The following is a 19,235-nucleotide window of genomic DNA, read 5'->3' as shown; positions in this document are numbered from 1 at the left end:
AGTTTACATGTAGGTATCATATTCAAACTGTAGAAAGTCAAAGATAAAGGAAAACCTTGAAAGATGCCAAAGGACACCAAAAAAACCCTTATCTACAGAGAGACAATGACAAAAATTACATTGGACTACTATTCAGAAATAATGCAAGCAAGAAAAGCATGGAGTGAGATATTTATAGTGTTTATAAGAAAAGAATCATCAAGCTAGAATTTCGTATCCTGCAAAATTAATCTTTCAAAAATGAAAAATAGACTTTCTCAGACAAACTAAAACTGAGAAATTTGTCACTAGTAAATCTACTGTGGTAGAAATGATAAAAGAAGATCAAAGATAAGAAAAATTGTATAGGTCAGAGAAATCAGATTTACATAAAGAAAAGAGTATTAGAGATGGAATAAGTAAAAAAAATTTCTGTTGTTCTTCTTAACTGATCTAATAGAAAACAGATTGTTCAAAAAAATAATAGCAGCTTTGTAATCACTTATGTATGCTTCTGTGTAAGTAAAATGAACGACAGCATGCTACAAAAGACAGGAGGGAGGACATGGGTTATTTTCTTATTGTAAGATTACTTATACTACAAGCGGTATAGTGTTACTTGAAAGTGGACTTAGGTTAGTTGTAAAATGTATACTGCAAACACTAGGGCAACCCACTAAAAAAGTAAACCAAAAAATATAACTGATGTGTTAAGAAAGAAAATGGCATCATATATTACAAAAGGCTCAACTAGAATGGCAAAAGGAAGAGTGGAAGACAAAAATAAGAACAAGGCAATAAATAAAAAACAGTAACAAATATGATAGCTATTATTCCAACTATATCAATCATCACTTTGGATGTTAACGTTCTAATATACCAATTAAAAGAAGCTGGAAAAGTACGGCTGAAGATGGTGATATAGGAGGGCCTTGAACTCACCTCGTCCCATGGACTCGCTGAATCTACAACTACTAGTTTCTTCTAAAGGAAAAAAAAAGTCCAACACAAGCTAATTGATTCTAACATACCAAGTAAATGAGGAAAAACCCACATGGAAGCAACTAGGAGACGCTGAGATACCATCTTGCCATAAACCCCACACCCAGCGACCCACAACCAGGAGGGAATTCAAAACCCCTAGCTTCCAGCAGAGCAGCAAAGGATTTCAACCTCACCTCTGGCACCCCAACTTTTCAGGCATGCACCTGAGAAATGAGCCCCACAGAATTCAGCTTTGAAAGCCAACAGGACTTGCATCTATGAGACCCCCAAGGTTAAACCAAGGGATAATGCCAGCAATAAGGCGAAGTGAAAAGCTACCTCTGTTGTTCCCCTTCAATCTACAACCTGTAAAGCATCCACATTGCAACAAAGTTGTCTCTGCCCGACACACCAGCACACTAGAAAATTCTACATATCTTTAAAGCTAAGGGTGGGTAAACTGGAATAGACAGAGAAGGCAGAAACGAGAGAAAGCAGAGGCTGTACCTGCAAACCTGGACCTCCAGCCATGACAGCTAAGTCTGCAACCACAGAGAACCCAGGGGTAGCAGAGCAGGTGGCACGGATAACACTGGCCTCCTGGCTACAGCCACACCTGCAGCCACAGGTAACTGAGGAGTAGCAGCACTGGGACGTGGGACACTGCTCCTCCCGCTGCTGAGCCTAACCCATAGCAATGGAGCCCACAAACTTTAAAACATCAGACCTGTTACAATTGGCAGCATGATCCTGGCCTCCTGTATCACTTTTCCCCTCCCACAGTGGTGGTGGAGCCTGAGAATCAGGTGATCCTGGACAGGAGGGAAGAGCCCACCTTCCCAGTGCTCTAGGCAGCAAGGACAGTGATGCTGACAGAATCCCTAAGGCACAAGAAAAGTGATGATGAGGGCACAGGCAACAACTCTGACAGAAGTGCTGGAGGGCGGAATGTGCAGGCTTTAAAGTACAAAATAACCAGAAACAGCTCCTGTAAGAAAACCCCAATACTTTTACTATTCCACCACCTACTGGAAAATAAAATAAAGCTCTCTAATTTCTAATTTATCGAATCATTAGAATCAAGCAGAAAGGTATTCCCTACTGAAAATGCACCAGAAAAGGAAAGACTCATCAGGAGCCATGAAGAACCAGTTAACACAATTTCACAAAAAGAAAATGAATTATCCAGAAATTGAACTTTAAGTAAAAAAATACTGCAGCCTAACTGATAGAGAATTCAAAATAGATGTCATGAACAAACTCAAGAAGTTACAAGAAAACTCAGAAAGGCAGTTCAATGAGCTCAGGAATAAAATTAATGAACAAAAGGAATACTTTACCAATAAGACTCAGACTCTAAAAAAACTCTAAAAAAGAACCAAATAAAAATTCTGGAGCTGAAGAATTCAATAAATGAGATGAAGAATGCATTAGAAATCTCTAAAAATAGAGTATACCATATGGAAGAGAGAGCTAACATGGGCATGAAGATAGAAGTCTAGAAATGATACAAGTAGAATAGGAAAGAGAAATAAGATATAAAAATGACAAAATTCTGTGAGAGCTATCCAACTCTTTTAGGCAAGCCAATCTGGGTAAAGGGTATACCAGAGAAGAAAGGGAGAAAAGAACAGAGAGCATTTTTAAATAAATAATAGTTGAGAACTTCACAAACATGGGGAAGGAACTGGATATCCTAGGACATGAAAATAAAAATCTCCTAATAATCTTAATGCAAAAAGACCTTCAAGACACAATAAAATTATCACAGGCCACTGATAAAAGAATTTTAAAGGTAGGCTAGAAAAAAGGGATGGTAACCTACAAAGGAATCCCCATTAGTCTATCAGCAGAAAAACTCTACAGAGATGGCAGGGGGCAGAGGGGTGACATTCCCAAAATACTCAGAGACAAAAACTGTCACCCAAGAATATTCTATGTGGCAAAGTTATCATTCAGATATGAAAGAGAAATAAAGACTTTCCAAAGACAAAAGCTGAGAGTTCATCACCCCTAGACCTGCCTTACAGAAATCTTGAAAGGAGCTCTTCTACCTTAAATGCACATTAAACTTTCAGTAAGGTGATATACCTGGAGTAGGAAATGGTAACCCACTTCAGTATTCTTGCCTGAAAAATCCCATGGATGGAAGAGCCTGACGGGCCACAATGTAAAAGGTTGCAAAGAGTCGGACATTACTGAGCAACTAAGCAAGGAGATATATAGACAGATAAAACTAAAACAAACAAATGAACAAACAAAAACTGCAACTCTGCATCAGAATAGATTTTGTAAAATTCTGTTGTAGCATAAAGACTAAAGGTAAAGAAGTAGAAAAAAATAACTAGAGCTATTTCAATTTGGTAACAAATTCACAACATAAAATAATTTGAGAAAACAAAAACACAAAACTGGAAGAGGAAATTGATGGAACTCATATAGGCAAATGATAAGAAGCTATCAGCAGAAAAACAACTATATTATCTATAAGAAATTTTATTTCATTTTTTATTAATTTTTATTAGAGTATAGTTGCTTTACAAGCTTGTGTTAGTTTCTACTGTACAGCAAAGTGAATTAGCTATACTCATACATACCCCTCTGTTTTGGATTTCCTTCCCATTTAGGTCATCACAGAGCATTGAGTAGAGTTACAGTATTCTCATTGGTTATCTATTTTATACATATTATCAATGGTGTATATACATCAATCCCAATCTCCCAATTCACCCCACCCCCCCTTCCTCCCTGGGTATCCATATGTTTGATCTCTATCTGTGTCTTTATGCTTTGCAAATAAGTTCATCTGTATCATTTTTCTGGATTCCACATATAAAAGATATTTTTCTCTGACTTACTTCAGTCTGTATGACAGTTTCTAAGTTCCTCCACATCTCTGCAAATGACACAATTTTGCCTCTTTTCATGGCTGGGTAAAATCCTATTGTATATATGTACTGCATCTTCTTTATCCATTCCTCTCTTGATGGACATTTAGTTTGTTTCCATGTTCTGCTGTCAATAGTGCTGTAATGAACACTGAACTGAAGGATATTGTTGAATTTTGGTTTTCTCCAGATATATGCCTAGGAGTGGGATTTCTGGGTCATATGGTAGTTCTGTTTTTAGTTTTTCAAGGAACCTTGATACTATTCTCCCTGTGGCTGTACCAGTGTGCATTCCCACCAACAGTGTAGGAGGCTTCCCTTTCCTCCACATCCTTTGCTGTATTTATTGCTTATAAATTTTTTTGATGATAGCAGTTCTGACCAGTGTGAGGTGATCTCATTTTAGTTTTGATTTGCATTTCTCTAACAATTAGTAACACTGAGCATTCTTTTCATGTGCTTGTTGGTCATCTGTATGTCTTCTTTGGAGAAATGTCTAACTAGGTCTGCCCACTTTTTCATTTTGTCTTTTTCTTTTTTTATATTGAGCTGTATGAGCTATTTGTATATTTTGGAGATTAATCCTTTATCAGTTACATCATTTGCAAATATGCATTAAGTAGGTTGTCTTTTCCAGTTGTTTATGGTTTCCTTTGCTATGCAAAAGTGTTTAAGTATAATTAAGTCCCATTTGTTTATTTTGTTTTTATTTCCATTACTCTAGGAAGTAGGTCCAAAAAGATATCATTGCTCTTTTCATATCATAGAGTGTTCTGCCTATGTTTTCCTCTAAGAGTTTTATTGTATCTGGTGTTGTATTTAGGTCTTTAATCCATTTTTGAGTTTATTTTTCTGTGTGATACTAGAGACTATTCTAATTTTATTCTTTTACATATAGCTGTCCAATTTTTCAGTAAGCATCATTTATTAAAGAGATTGTCTTTTTTCCATGTATTCTTGCCTCTTTTGTTATAGATTAATTGATCATGGGTTGGGTTTATTTCTGGGTTTTATATCCCATTCCATTGATCTATATTTTTATTTCTCTGCTAGTACCATACTGCTTTGATTACTACAGCTCTGTAGTATAGTCTGAAGTCAAGGAGTCTGATTCTTTCAGTTTTATTTTTCTTTCAAGATTTCAATTTTTCAAGATTGCTTTGGCTATCTGGGGTCTTTTGTGTTTCCTGTGTTCCATACAAATTTTAAGATCTTTTTTTTGTTCTAGATCTTCAAAAAAAGCCATTGGTCCAAAAGTACACATGCACCCCCATGTTCATAGCAAAACTGTTTACAATAGCCAAGACACGGAAGCAACCTAAATGTCCATTGGCAAAGGAATGGATAAAGAAGGTGTGCTACATGTGTACAATGGAAAAAAAAAAAATAATGCCATTTGAAGCAACATGGATGGACCTAGAGATTGTCATACTGAATTAAGTAAGTCAGACAGAGAATGACAAATGTTATATGATATCACTTACATGTGGAGTCTAAAAAAAAGGCTACAAATGAACTTAGCTACAAAACTGAAATAGAGTTACAGATGTAAAAACAAACTTATAGTTACCAAAGGTGAACGTTGGTGAGGGAAGGATAAATTAGGATCTTGGGATTAACAGGTAAACAATACTGTATATAAAACAGAAAACTGATAAGGATTTACGGTATGCACAGGGAACACTCCTCAATATTCGTTAATAACCTAGATGGGGAAACTCTAAAAAGGAATGGCTATGTATACATACAACTGATTCATTTTGTTGTGCACCTGAAGCTAACACAACACTGTGAATCAACTATATTCCAATAACAATTTTTAAAGAAGAAACAAAATAAAATAGGTGTGTTCCACTATCACTTGAGATTAACAATCTAACCTTCTATCCATTGCACTCTTACTTTTTTGGTATGGGAAATAAATTGGTCTCAATGGGGAGGAACGTCTATTATAAAAAGAGGGATAAAACAAATAGATTTCCCTCACACTATGTATTCACAGACACACAAATTTTACCATAATTACCTTCCTGAAATGAGCAGGTCAATGCATTTATTGGAATATTTAACACCTCTGAAAAGTACCCAACTATAATAATAAATTTGCTAAAGGCATCAGCAATTTAATGCTGTAAAATATTCCCTAATGCAAATGGCAACAAATTAGTAATCTGATTCAGCCCCATATAGCTAGATACAACAGGTCCTAGCAGATGGTAGAAACCTAATAAATGTTAAATAAATTAATGACTGATGCTGAAAAGCACCAAGAGAGATATAATTTGGGGAAATATGAATCATGTGCTTACTTACTCCATTTCCACCGCACTGTGCTGAACACTGGTTTACTCGGTTTATATATGGCCCTACTTCTGAACATCGATGATTTACACAAATCTAAAGAAAAACAAACAAATTTTTTTCCAAGTTAGAGGAGTCCAGTTATCTTAACATTACCATCAGTAATTTTATAACATAGGACAACAGTTATTCAGGGCAGTAAATTTCCATTAAGTACCGTTTCTGCTGCATCCCACAGATTTTTATGTTATATTCTCATTTTCATTTCATTCAAAGTGTTCTTCAATTTCTTTTGAGATTTCTCCTTTGGCATAAGTGTTATTTAGAAACGTATAGTTTAAGCTACAAATATTTGGGGATTTTTCAGATAAATTTAATGTAAACTATGGACTTTTGGTGTAGCATTGTGGATAGTGGAGTCTGCATTTATGTAGGGGTAAATGGTACATGGAAATTCCCTGCATTTTCCACAACTTTTGATGTAAACTTAAAACTTTTCTAAAAACTAAAGTATTTTTAAAAATAAATTTTTAAGAAATGATTCAGGTTTATGTTATTACTTCCCCATGTAATAAGAAGCTTGGAAGTTGCCACTCCATCCTAAAAACAATGAAAAAGTTTAACAGACTGAAAAAGAAAAAACTCCTTTAGGATTCATAAAAGTGGTTTAGTGGCAAATCACTGCTCTCAAACTGGAGAGATAGACAAGCAAATACAGGGAGTCACAGCTTACCAGAGCAAAGATTAACAAGCAGAAAGCTCAGATACCAGTGCCAGGGAAGGAAAGTAATTGTTGAATTGTGAGTGCCTCAATAAGGACAAGGAAATGGCAACCCACTCCACTGTTCTTGCCTAGAGAATCCCAGGGATGGCAGAGCCTGGTGGGCTGCCATCTATGGGGTCGCACAGAGTCAGACACGACTAAAGTGACTTAGCAGCAGCAGCAATAAGGACAACCCCGAGACTTAAAAACTCCAGAGGCACCCAGTCATGAGGAACCCCCATTGTTTCATGTGATGTATATCCAGGAGCTCAACCATATTCTCACAGTAAATATTAGAGAAATTTTTTTCTTGTTATCTTGCAGAAGGAGGGGAAAAGAAACCATTTTGAAGTAGCCAGAGCAGCCTGTTCTTAACAAAGCTGGCCCTCAGGAAAAATGAGTTATTAATAATTATAGCCTTGTGGCTATATATAAATCTGCTTGTGTTCTATCAGAGCCTATTTGATCTGGGAGAAGGGAAATACCCAATATCAGTCTGCTCTTAACCTTTCATATGTGAAAAGAGAAATACCCAACTCCAGTCTGCTCCAGCCATTCTGTCCCATATAAAGGAAGAAAAAAAAAAAAAAAACCTGAAAAACACTTGTGAAGTTCACAATCTAAAGGCACAGGTTCACTGAAAGACAGATCTAATCACAGGACTGAAGAATATTTCCCTGCCACAACACCTCACCACCACATTACTAAAGGTCCATTTATAGCAGTTCTTTTGCCTGGCACATCATGCTCAGCTCTCAAGAAAACAGATAAGGTTATATTAAAAGCCAAAACACACAATTTGAAAAATGGAGCAAGTATCAGAACCAGATATTATCAGGAATACTGAAATTATCAGCCTTGGAGTTTAAAACAATTATGAGAAGGAAATGGCAACCCACTCCAGTATTCTTGCCTGAAGAATCCCATAGACAGAGGAGCCTGGTGGGGTGCAAAGAGTCGGACACAACTTAGTGAAGACTCACTCACTCATGATTAACATCTTAAGGGCTCTAACAGACAAAGTAGATAGCATGCAGGAACAGATAGGCAATGGAAGCAGAGAGACAGCAATCCCAAGGGAAAAGAAATAAATGCTGGAGTGAAAAAATGCACTAACAAAAATGAATAATGCCTTTAATGGGCTTATTAATATACTTCACATATCTGAGGAAGGAATCGCTGAGCTAGAGGATATTTCAAAAGAATCCTTGAAAACAAAAAAGCAAAAAGAACAAAGACAAAAAAAAGAATATTCAAGGGACAACTACAAAAAAGCATAATGTATATGTAATGGAAATGCCAGAAGAAAAAGAAAAAGGAACAGAAGAAATATTTGAAACAATGTGCATGCTCAGTCGCTTCGGTCGTATCCTACGCTTTGCGACCCCATAGACTGTAGCCTGCCAACTCCTCTGTCCTTGGGGATTCTCCATGCAAGAATACTGGAGTGGGTTGCCATGCCCTCCCACAGGGGATCTTCCCAACCCAGGGATCAAACCCGAGTCTCTTATATCTCCTGCATTGGCAAGTGGGTTCCTTACCACTAGTGCCCCCTGGAGACCCCATTTGAAACAATAATGACTGAGAATTTTCCCCAAATTAATATCAGACACGAAACCACAGTTTTAGGAAATTCAGAAAACAATAAGCAGGATAAATACAAAAAAAAAAAAAATGATACACCTAGGCATATCATGTCCAAACAGAAAATCAAAGAATAAATCTTTTAAAAAGCAAGATTAAAAAAAAAAAAAAAAAAAACTTACCTATAGAGAAACAATGATAAGAATTATATCTCACTTCTCAGAAGCCAGACAGTCAGAAGAGAGTGCAGTAAAATACTGACAGAAAAAAAAATCCCCAATCTAGAATTCTATATACTGTGAAATTTTCCTTCAAAAGTTATGGAGAAATAAAGGCTTTCTCAGACATACAGAAATTGAGAGAATTTTTTAAAATAAAGTTCTTTAGAGAGAGGAAAAATAATATAGGCCATAAACTACTGGTATGTACAACACCAAGAGTGAAGGCTTATATAAACTATTTCCTTTGTGTAATAAACATGTGTCCATGTAGGCTGATCAGTAGTAACAAATATAACACACTGAATGGAAGAAGTTAATAACATGGTAACATATGCTTATGTGGGGCCAGAGTGTATAAGGGAAATCTTTATATAATTTCCTCTCAATTTTGTTGTGAATGTAAAATTGTTCTTAAGAATACAGTCCAAAAAATGATTCAGGGCAGGGATATGGAAGTAACAAATCAAACAAGACTGAAATAAAAATCAGAACCAAAAGAAAAACCACTTTTTACTACATTAGCCTGAAATCTAACAAAACCATCCTTAAGAGCACAGTTTAAATAATATCCTGTATTCCTTGCCTATATAAAAAGTTTACATAGAAAGAAATCAATAAATGGGAGTTCTTATTAAATATGAGCTATTATTCAGTGCAGTTCAGTGCAGTCGCTCAGTTGTGTCCGACACTTTGCAACCCCATTAATCGCAGCACTCCAGGCCTCCCTGTCCATCACCAACTCCCGGAGTTCACCCAAACTCATGTGCATCGAGTTGGTGATGCCATCCAGCCATCTCATCCTTTGTCGTCCCCTTCTCCTCCTGCCCCCAATCCCTCCCAGCATCAGGGTCTTTTCCAATGAGTCAACTCTGCACATCACGTGGTCAAAGTATTGGAGTTTCAGCCTCAGCATCAGTCCCTCCAATGAACACCCAGGACTGGTCTCCTTTAGGAAGGACTGGTTGGATCTCCTTGCAGTCCAAGGGACTCTCAAGAGTCTTCTCCAACACTACAGTTCAAAAGCATCAATTCTTCAGCGCGCAGCTTTCTTCACAGTCCAACTCTCACATCCATACATGATGACTGGAAAAACCATGGCCTTGACTAGATGGACCTTTGTTGGCAAAGTAATATCTCTGCTTTTTAATATGCTATCTAGGTTGGTCATAACGTTCCTTCCAAGGAGTAAGTGTCTTTTAATTTCATGGCTGCAGTCACCATCTGCAGTGATTTTGGAGCCCCCAAAAAATAAAGTCTGACACTGTTTCCACTGTTTCCCCATCTATTTCCCATGAAGTGATGGGACCAGATGCCATGATCTTCGTTTTCTAAATGTTGAGCTTTAAGCCAACTTTTTCACTCTCCTCTTTCAATTTCATCAAGAGGCTTTTGAGTTCCTCTTCACTTTCTGCCATAAGGGTGGTGTCATCTGCATATCTGAGGTTATTTATATTTCTCCCTTCAATCTTGATTCCAGCTTGTGCTTCTTCCAGCCCAGGGTTTCTCATGATGTACTCTGCATATAAGTTAAATAAGCAGGGTGACAATATACAGCCTTGACGTACTCCTTTTCCTATTTGGAACCAGTCTGTTGTCCCATGTCCAGTTCTAACTGTTGCTTCCTGACCTGCATATAGGTTTCTCAAGAGGCAGGTCAGGTGCTCCAGTATTCCCATCTCTTTCAGAATTTTCCACAATTTTATTGTGATCCACACAGTCAAAGCCTTTGGCATAGTCAATAAGGCAGAAATAGATTTTTTTTGAACTCTCTTGTTTTTTCTATGATCCAGCGGAATTTGACAATTTGAGCTCTGGTTCCTCTGCCTTTTCTAAAACCAGCTTGAATATCTGGAAGTTCACGGTTCACGTATTGCTGAAGCCTGGCTTGGAGAATTTTGAGCATTACTTTACTAGCGTACGAGATGAGTCCAATTGTGTGGTAGTTTGAGCATTTTTTGGCATTATTAGAGTCCCCTAAAAAAGATATGTGAAGTTTTCATCTAACTTTACTACAGATATCTAACATTCTATTGCAGAATATTTTAATATCCAGATATTAATTCTTTTAACTATAAAGTATAATAATCAGAGGATTAAGGATATATTCCTAACTTCTTTATTTCTAGCAATATCAACTTCCTAAGTTGCAGTTTTCTTAAATGAGTACAATAATACTTTTTCTAAAGCATTCAAGATTTGTTTCAAGGTTAAAATGAAATAATGAGAAAATGATTTCCTTTAAACATGAAAGTACAATACTCTTCAAAGAAATGACCTCACAAACACTTTCTAAATCCTGACAACCTAACCCTGTAAGCTTTTAATGTGCTCAGTCTTCTCATTAGTTCTTGGCCCCCACGGTGCATCTAACAACTCTTTTTAGAATGTACTATATTTGTTTGTCTGCCTCAGTTGAAATTGAGACGAAGTCCTGCTACTTAATGACATTACTGACAGAAACAAAATTCCCGAGAGTGTTTTATCATATATGATTTATAGTATCATTAAAAGCTACGTGGTAAAATTTGTTTTCATATGGCCTCACTGAGAAGAACTGCCATGTTATAGAAAAGATTATGTTCTTACTAAATTACAAATAATTTCAAAGCATCCATTGACTGTGTCTCATTTTTTAACTGCTTTGACTCCATGGCATAAATACATCTACTGAGCTCCCTGGCATATCTGTCCTTCAAGGAGATATTCATGACTTCTAGGCATGAAGAGGAAGTCAATATGAAGACTATATACTTTATCTGTGGTAAACTTCATTTAAACTATCAGATCACCAAAAATCACCAAAATATATACATTCATTTTACATATTTAATATTTTATTCAAAATCATCTGTCAGGTAAGGAGGAAGAGTCAAAATTCAGATCTCTGTGCTTCTGTCTTCAAAGGCTACACTTTATACTATATGATAGTTCTTCATGAGCAAATTTCTGGCTAGGAACTAAATGAGATTCTGAAGTAAATTTATTCCATGCTCTCTCCATATTTGGTTGTTTGCTCTCACAGATAACCAATTATAACAACAACCAAGAATAATAGCCAACCTATATTTAGTTCTTACTATGTGTTGAGCATTGTACTACATACTTTGTAGTATCATTTCATTGAATCTTTGCAATAACTCCATAGAGTAAATATTATTATTATCCCCATTTTACACACAGCTGTGATATCTTAAACTGGTTGGGTAACCTTCAAAATGTCAAACCCAAGAGGTAAAGATTTATTCCTTGAGGCACCATCTAAGTTGTACTCTTATCTACTGGGTCACAAAGATATATATATAATTAAATGGGATTTCTTCTTTCTTCTCCAAGAATAAAAGTGAATTCCCAAGTTATGGAATATTTAACTGCAGGTATTCCCAAGACCTCTCTCCTCCACACTCCTGTCCCAAAACTCTTGGAGATTCCTTGCTTACAACACTGAAATTCTAAAAAGGAACAAACACTCCCATTTCCCTCAGAGACCAACTGAAGCTTACTCATTTTCTCCTTATCCAAATATTTGAGGTTATTTGGTCAAGTGTGTGCTTAGTCGCTCAGTCATGTCCAACTCTTTGTGACCCCATGGACTGTAGCCCTCCAGGCTCCTCTGTCCATGGGATTCTCCAGGCAAGAATACTGGAGTGGGTTGCCACGTCCTCCTCCAGGGGATCTTCCCAATCCAGGGATCTAACCCAGGTCTCCTGCACTGCAGGCAGATTCTTTACCAACTGAGCCACAAGGGAAATTAATAGAACAGATTTTTTAATTGATTTTAAGCTATTTACCCTCCCTTTATCACAAATAGAGCCACTTTTGACCATGAGTGGATCTTGTGCATCCGTTGTTTCATAGAGCATTGTTATACATATAGTACTTCGCACAAAAGCATAAATCACAGAAGCACTGTCTTGAAGGAAAGGAGTTTGAAGTGGGTAGGTACAGATTAATCTTCCACATATAAGACTCCTGCAAACATAATAAAAATATATGATTATTAGACATTAGGCATTTATTATGAATGCTTCATATTTTCTTTCTTTGACCAAAAAAATAAAGAATGGTTCTCCATTTATGGCAATATATCTTAGGAAATGTAAAACTTTCCTACTAACAGTTAAAGTAAAACATAAAGCCACTGATACATGCTTATCTTTCAATGACACTAATGATCTTTTTATTCACTGTACAGATTGATGTACTGATTGTCAAATAAACAAGTCACTCAAGCATTTTACATCTCTCTGTAGAGGGGCAGAAACTACGTTGTGACCTCTACCCTCAAAGACCTTACAGTCTAATACTAAATACGACATAAATCTTATTAAATGTGCTGTGAATGAAATAAGCAGATTCTTACAGATATTTAAGATGAAGATATATCCTAACTTAGTAGTCAGAGAAACCTCATAGAGAAGATGCCATCTAAGTCCAAGCTTACAAGTTAGTAGAATTTCAACAGGCAAAGTAAGGTATTTCAAAACAATCACAGCATAAGCATTACTTAAGAAGTAACGTTACAAGAAGCATAAAGTTAGATGATATGTTTGCTGCTGCTGCTGCTGCTGCTGCTGAGTCACTTCAGTCATGTCCGACTCTGTGCGACCCCATAGATGGCAGCCCACCAGGCTCCTCTGCCCCTGGGATTCTCCAAGCAAGAATACTAGAGTGGATTGCCATTTCCTTCTCCAGATGATATGTTTACCAGCCTGTAAATTCCATGAGTACAAGGATCATCATTATGTTTTGCTAACTTGTATCTAACTAGCTAGTGGCCAGCATATGGTAGTTTCTTTAAAAATATTTGTTAAAAGAAATTCATGACCAAAATATCAAAGAATGGGCTCTTCAGACACAGGAGAAATTGAACTTCATTTTAGAGACACTGGGCAGTCTTCAGCTTGGGCAAGCATTCAAATGAATGGGGATAGTATTTTCATTTTTAAAATAATGAGTATGTTCAGACAGGAAAGGTGCAATGGCTATCATTAATTTCAACCTTGGATAAGATCTTGGAGCCTAGTAATCATCTACATATAAATATTTAAAAATCAGGTTAAAATTTAATAAGTCTGTAGTACAAGAATGATGTCAAGACTAGAGATTTTGATTTCAGATTAACTCCTGAACACACATGACACCTGAAACCATTGGAATTAATGACATACATAGTGAAAAACTAAAAACAGAATTTTATAGTATATAAGATAGGAATTTTCACTATTTGCATAGCATACCTCCATGGGCAAAATGTATATCTGCCTCCTGATTTGCCACAGTTCCCAAATCTATCAGTTTGAGACTGTATTTCTTCATAGCAGGCAAATGGAGCATTTCTTGAACCTGTCAAAGTTAGAAATATATTTGGATTAAAACTTCCTTTAAATTAAAACTTAAATATATTTAAATTAAAACTTCCTCAATTTCCTCATATGTTTCTTTGCTTTTTTTCTCTATCATTGTCATCTATTCAAAAGTTCCCTAGTGAAGTTTTAAGAAGAGAGAAATGAAGTGAAAAGTATTGCTCATGATTATTTCTCCTTTTAATTCATTTTGGTCATTTGTAACTCAAAAGATACTATGAGGGTAGAGGAGAACTGAAAGTGAAAGTGTTAGTTGCTCAACCACGTCCAACTCTTTGCAGCTCCATGAACTGTAGCTCACTGGGCTTCTCTTTCAAAGAATTCTCCAGGCAAGAAAACTGGAGTGGGTTACCATTCCCTTCTCCATGGGATCTTTCTGATCCAGGGATCAAACCCGGGTCTCCTGGATAGTAGGTGGATTCTTTACCATCCAAGGAACCATACTTTTTTTTTTTTACAACCAGAGTTGTAAAAGTATAAATCTTAAGAGAGCTCTGTGAAAGAAGGCAATAGAGAGAGAATACAAGAAAACTATTCTTGTTCTCCTAGATTCTGAGTAGGAATGTATAAAAAGCCAGGTCTATAAAAAAAAAAAAAAAAAAAAAACTCATTAAAGAAACTTCATACCTTCAGAAAGTCTGAAGTGAAGGGACCGAAATTGCCAATCCATACATATTTACCTCTTTTTCCTTTGTTATTGTATTAGCTTTCTATCACTGTGTAAAAAATTACCAAAATCTTAAAACAACACCCATGTCACAGTTTCTGAAAGTGTGGCAAAGCCCATTCAGGTTATCTGTTCAGGGTCTCAAGGCTGAAATAAAGTTCCTGGCCGGAGTTACAGCCTCATTTGAGTCTAGAGTCCTCTTCCAACATCATTGGCTGTGAAGAATTCATTTTTTTGTAGCCGTTGCTTCATTTTATTACTATCTGCCAGGGGTTGCTCTTGGCCCTAGGAACTCCTGCTCAGGTCCTAATGACATGGCCCTCTCACAAAAATGGCTGCTTATTTCTCCCAATAAAGTAGAAGTAAAAGTTTTTCTGGAACTCTCTTGCTTTTTTGATTATCCAACAGATGTTGGAAATCTGATCTCTGGTTCCTCTGCTTTTTCTAAATCCAGCTTGAACACCTGGAAGTTCACAGTTCACATACTGTTGAAGCCTGGTGTGGAGAATTTTGAGCATAACTTTTGTGTGTGAGATGAGTGCAACTGTGTGGTCGTTTGAACATTCTTTGGAATTATCTTTCTTTGGGTTTGGAATGAAAACTGACCTTTTCCAGTCCTGTGGCCACTGCTGAATTTTCCAAATTTCCTGGCATAATGAGTGCAGCACTTTCCAAGCATCATCTTTTAGGATTTGAAACAGCTCAACTGGAATTCCATCACCTCCACTACCTTTGTTCGTAGTGAAGCTTCCTAAGGTCCACTTGACTTTGCATTCCAGGATGTCTGGCTCTAGGTGAGTGATCACACCATCGTGGTTATCTGGGTCATGAAGATCTTTTTTGTATAGTTCTTCTATGCATTCTTGCCACCTCTTCTTAATATCTTCTGCTTCTGTTAGGTCTTCTGCGTGAAATATTCCCTAGGTATCTCTAATCTTCTTGAAGAGATCTCTAGTCTTTCCCATTCTATTGTTTTTCTCTATTTCTTTGCCAAAGCCTTTGACTGTGTGGATCACAACAAACTGCGGAAAATTCTTAAAGAAATGCCTCATGAGAAATCTGTATCCAGGTCAAGAAGCAACAGTTAGAACTGGACATGGAACAACAGACTGGTTCCAAATCAGGAAAGGAGTACATCAAGGCTGTATACTGTCACCCTGCTTACTTAACTTATATGCAGAGTACATCATGAGAAATGCTGGGTTGGAAGAAGCACAAGCTGGAATCAAGATTGCCGGGAGAAATATCAATAACCTCAGAAATGCAGATGACATCACCCTTAAAGCAGAAAGTGAAGAAGAACTAAAGAGCCTCTTGATGAAAGTGAAAGAGGAGAGGGAAAAAGTTGGCTTAAAACTTAACACTCAGAAAACTAAGGTCATGGCATCTGGTCCCATCACTTCATGGCAAATAGGTGGGGAAACAATGGAAACAGTGTCAGACTTTATTTTTGGGGGCTCCCAAATCACTGCAGATGGTGACTGCAGCCATGAAATTAAAAGATGCTTGCTCCTTGGAAGAAAAGTTATGACCAACCTAGACAGCATATTAAAAAGCAGAGACATTACTTTGCCAACAAAGGTCCACTTAGTCAAAACTATGGTTTTTCCAGTAGTCATGTATGGATGTGAGAGCTGGACTATAAAGAAAGCTGAGTGCCAAAGAATTGATTCTTTTGAACTGTGGTGTTGGAGAAGACTCTTGAGTACCCTGGACTGCAAGAAGATCCAACCAGTCCATCCTAAAGGAAATCAGTCCTGAATATTCATTGGAAGGACTGGTACTGAAGCTGAAATTCCAATACTTTGGCCACCTGATACAAAGAACTGACTCTTTGGAAAAGACCCTGATGCTGAGAAAGATTGAAGGAAGGAGGAGAAGGGGACGACAGAGGATGAGATGGTTGGATGGCATCACTGACTTGATGGACATGAATGAGTTTGAGTAAGCTCTGGGAGTTGATGACGGACAGGGAAGCCTGGCGTGCTGCAGTCCATGGGGTCACAGAGAGTCAGACATGACTTAGCAACTGAACTGAATTGATTTCTCCCAAGCCAACCAAAGAATCTTCTGACATTTCTCATCTTTTAAGGGCTCATATTATTAGTTGAGGCTCCACTTAGAATGATCTCCTTTGGATTGATTCAAAGTTGACTAATTATGGACCTTAATTAAGTCTTTAAAATCCCTTCATATTTTCTGTATAAACTAATCATAGGGACGATAGTCCACCATATAGTCACTGGTTCTCATCCAACTCAGAGGGAGGAATCTCCAAGAAAATACCACAGTAATGATGGGGAAAATCTTAAGAGTTCCACCTAGCAAAGTTACTTTCTCCAGAATGAACCATGCTAAGTCCAACGGGCCATCTATAAAATATAAAAGTAGGTAATAATATCTACCTTAGTGGATTATTATTAAAATTAAGATGATATTATTTAATCACTCAATTTTTTGCCTTGTCCTAATTCTATCTCTTTCTACAATTTTTAAACATTAGCCCATCAAAGGTGATCGTGCACATACTGTGAGGCAAATAACATTATTCTGAGTATTGACAGTGTTTAATCAGTTCAGTCGTGAATCTGAGACTACCAGGTTAGGAATATTCTTCATCCAACCCTATCTTTACTAATCCAAATATTAGTAAAATATTCCTTCTAAAGATACCAATGTGCCCTATTATTAATTTCTCCCTTGAATATCCTGTCTCATGTTAGGGACTTTCTCTCAGCTCAGTCTGGGTTTTGCATGGTAATATGGAAACACCAAAAGGGCAATATGTTGAAAATGTTAAATTGCATGTTAAATATTTCCATAAGTCCAGTATACTGACCAAGTCTACAAAGTAAGAGAATTTGCCTTTCCACAGTCCAAATGGTATATTTAGATTCCCTCTACCTTATTATCAAATGCTATGAGGCACAATCCCCTTCATAGATCACAGCCTTGTTGTGGCAAAGGGGCTTGCTTCACCTTCAATGAAGCTATGAACCATGCTGTGTAGAGCCACCCAAGATGGACAGGTTACAGTGAAGAGTTCTGACAAAACATGGTGGAGGTGGTGGAGGTGATGGAAACCCATTCCAGTATTCTTCCCTGGAAAAAGCCATGAGCAGTGTGAAAAGGCAAAAAGATATGACACCAGAAGATGAGCCCCCAGATCAGAAGAGGGGTAGAGCTATTGGGGTAGAGCAGAGGACAGTTATTGATAGCTCCAGATAGAATGAAGTGGCTGGGCCAAAGCAGAAACAATGCTTAGTTGTGGATATATCTGGTGGTGAAAATAAAGTCTGATCCTGTAAAGAACAATATTGCATAGGAACCTGAAATATTAAGTCCATGAATCAAAGTAAATTGAACGTGCTCAAGCAAGAGACAGCAAGACTGAACATCAACATCTTAGGAATCAGTGAACCAAAATAGATAGGAATAGGCAAATTTAATTAGGATGACCATTATATCTACTACTATTGTCAAGAATCCTTTAGAAGAAATGGAGCAGCCCTCACAGTCAACGAAAGTCTGAAATGCAGTACTTGGGTGAAACCTCAAAAAATGACAGAATGACCTCAATTTGTTTCCAAGGCAAACCACTCAACATCACAGTAAACCAAGTCTATGCCCCTGCAACTGTGTGTAAGAAGTTAAAGTTGACCAGTTCTTTGAAGACATACAACACTTTCTAGAACTAAAACCAAAAAGATGTCCTTTTCATCATAGGAGATTTGAATGCAAAAGCAGGAATTCAAGAGATACTTGGAATAACAGGCAAGTTTGGTCTTGGAATACAAAATGAATCAGGACAAAGGCTAACAGAGTTTTGTCAAAAAAAACATGCTGGTCATAAAAAATACCCTTTTCCAACAACCCAAGAGAGGACTCTATGTATGAACATCACCAGAAGGTCAATACCATAATCAGATTGATTTTATTCTTTTCAGATGAAGATGGAGAAGCTCTATACAATCAGCAAAAACAAGACCTGGGTTAATTGTGGCTCAGATCAATAGCTCTTTATTGCAAAATTCAGGCTTAAATTGAAGAAAGTAGGGAAAACCACTAGGCCATTCAGGTACGACCCTAATCACATTCCTAATACAGTGTAAGTGATGAATAGATTCAAGGGATTATATCTGGTAGAGTTCCTGAAGAACTGTGGACAGATTTGTAACAAAGCATCCCAAAGAAAAAGAAATGCAAGAAGGCAAAGAGGTTGTCTGATGGGGCTTTACAAATAGATGAGAAAAGAAGAGAAGTGAAAAGCAAGGGAGAAAGGGGAAAATATACCCAATTGAATTCAGAGTTCCAGAGAACAGCAAGGAGAGATAAGAAGACCTTCTTAAGCAAACAACACAGAGAAGTGGAGGGAAACAACAGATGGCATAGACTAGAAATCTCTTCAAGAAAACTGGAGATATCAAAGGAATATTTCATGCAAGGAAGGGCACAATAAAGGACAGAAACAGTAAGGACCTAACA

At 37.1% G+C, this 19,235-nt stretch overlaps 1 protein-coding gene across 11 annotated transcripts in view; it reads right to left on the bottom strand.

Annotated features, from left to right (window-relative positions):
- The window catches only part of ADAM32 (ADAM metallopeptidase domain 32), a 180,539-nt gene that overhangs the window by 49,439 nt on the left and 111,865 nt on the right, over positions 1 to 19,235 (bottom strand). For 7 of the 11 annotated variants that reach the window (XR_015156223.1, XR_015156224.1, XR_015156225.1 and 4 more), the window contains 3 exons: positions 13,958 to 14,063; positions 12,509 to 12,689; positions 6,165 to 6,248 (listed from right to left, as the gene is read on the bottom strand). Coding sequence is in view for 8 of the 11 variants with exons in the window: in XM_086380389.1 (XP_086236515.1) it covers positions 6,165 to 6,248; positions 12,509 to 12,689; positions 13,958 to 14,063 (371 nt within the window). In the remaining 3 variants the exon portion in view is untranslated. Of the gene's footprint in view, positions 1 to 6,164; positions 6,249 to 12,508; positions 12,690 to 13,957; positions 14,064 to 19,235 lie in introns of those variants that run through there. The other 4 variants (XM_086380384.1, XM_086380386.1, XM_086380387.1 and 1 more) reach the window with 1 other exon arrangement.

This window comes from Bos grunniens, chromosome 27, assembly GCF_055505025.1.
Source record: "Bos grunniens cultivar Pamir isolate PY7600 chromosome 27, Bosgru_T2T1.0, whole genome shotgun sequence".
Classification (NCBI taxonomy): domain Eukaryota; kingdom Metazoa; phylum Chordata; class Mammalia; order Artiodactyla; family Bovidae; genus Bos; species Bos grunniens.
Note: the sequence above shows the minus strand (reverse complement) of the source record. Positions and strands in the feature narration are given on the sequence as shown.